This window comes from Phaethon lepturus, unplaced genomic scaffold (genome assembly GCF_000687285.1).
Source record: "Phaethon lepturus isolate BGI_N335 unplaced genomic scaffold, ASM68728v1 scaffold43989, whole genome shotgun sequence".
Classification (NCBI taxonomy): Eukaryota; Metazoa; Chordata; class Aves; order Phaethontiformes; family Phaethontidae; genus Phaethon; species Phaethon lepturus.
This window is the reverse complement of record NW_010564881.1, coordinates 1-857: the sequence shown is the minus strand read 5'-3', so window position 1 is coordinate 857 and position 857 is coordinate 1. Positions and strand designations below refer to the sequence as shown.

The 857-nt window shown below is 68.5% G+C and overlaps 1 protein-coding gene across 1 annotated transcript; it reads left to right on the top strand.

Annotated features, from left to right (window-relative positions):
- Window positions 1-86: 86 nt before the first annotated feature.
- Window positions 87-272, top strand: LOC104626954 (homeobox protein DLX-3-like; the record flags this gene model as incomplete). The annotated part of the gene is made up of 1 exon (XM_010295006.1): window positions 87-272. A coding segment is annotated over one exon (186 nt), but the record flags the coding sequence as incomplete, so codon positions are not given.
- Between the last annotated feature and the right edge of the window lie 585 nt (window positions 273-857).

Here is an 857-nt window from a genome sequence, read left to right as displayed (position 1 = left end):
GGGATGACCCTGAGCCTGCGGTGGGGGGGTGACTGCGCTGGGACCCCTTCGCTGGCACCGGCCTCACACCTCCGCTCTCTGCCCAGTGTCGGTGAAGGAGGAGCCGGAGCCGGAGGTGCGGATGGTCAACGGGAAACCCAAGAAGATCCGCAAACCCCGCACCATCTACTCCAGCTACCAGCTGGCAGCTCTGCAACGCCGCTTCCAGAAAGCCCCGTACGCTGCCCGAACGGGCCGAACTGGCCGCCCAGCTGGGGCTCACCCAGACCCAGGTAAGGGCTGAGCCCCCCCGACACCCTCCACCACCCCGATTCCCAGCCCCGGGCAGGAGGGATCGGCAGGAGGGGGAGCTGGAGCTGCCCCCCGGCTCTTGCAGAACTCGAATCAGTGGGGGTTTTGGGAGGGGGCTGTGGTCACAGCTGGCTGGTGAGAGCCGGGAGGGGATCTGGGGGTCCCCGGGGATGGGTGCTCCCCACCTGCTCGCGGGGGGCGGATGCTCCCCACTTGCTCGCGGGTGCAGGGGTCCCCACCGGCAGATTTCCCCACGCAGAGCAGATCTGCGCTGCCGAGGAAAAGGTGGAGAGGAGGGAAGGAGCAGAGGGAGGGGACGGACTCCAGCCGTGCCCCGCTCCCCCGGATTCGGGGTTTATCCCCCTCCTCCTGGAGCCAGCCCCATCCCAGACCTCGCTCTGCCCAGGCACCTGGTAGAGGGTCTCAGGCCGAATCCTGCCCCGGTGCCTGGGAGGGTCCTGGGTCAGCAACGCACCCAGCCTCCTGGGAATGTGGGACCCCAAATCCCAGGTGGGACGGGACACTTGGGACAGGGTGCTCAGGACTGGACGTTGGCGACGGGGTGC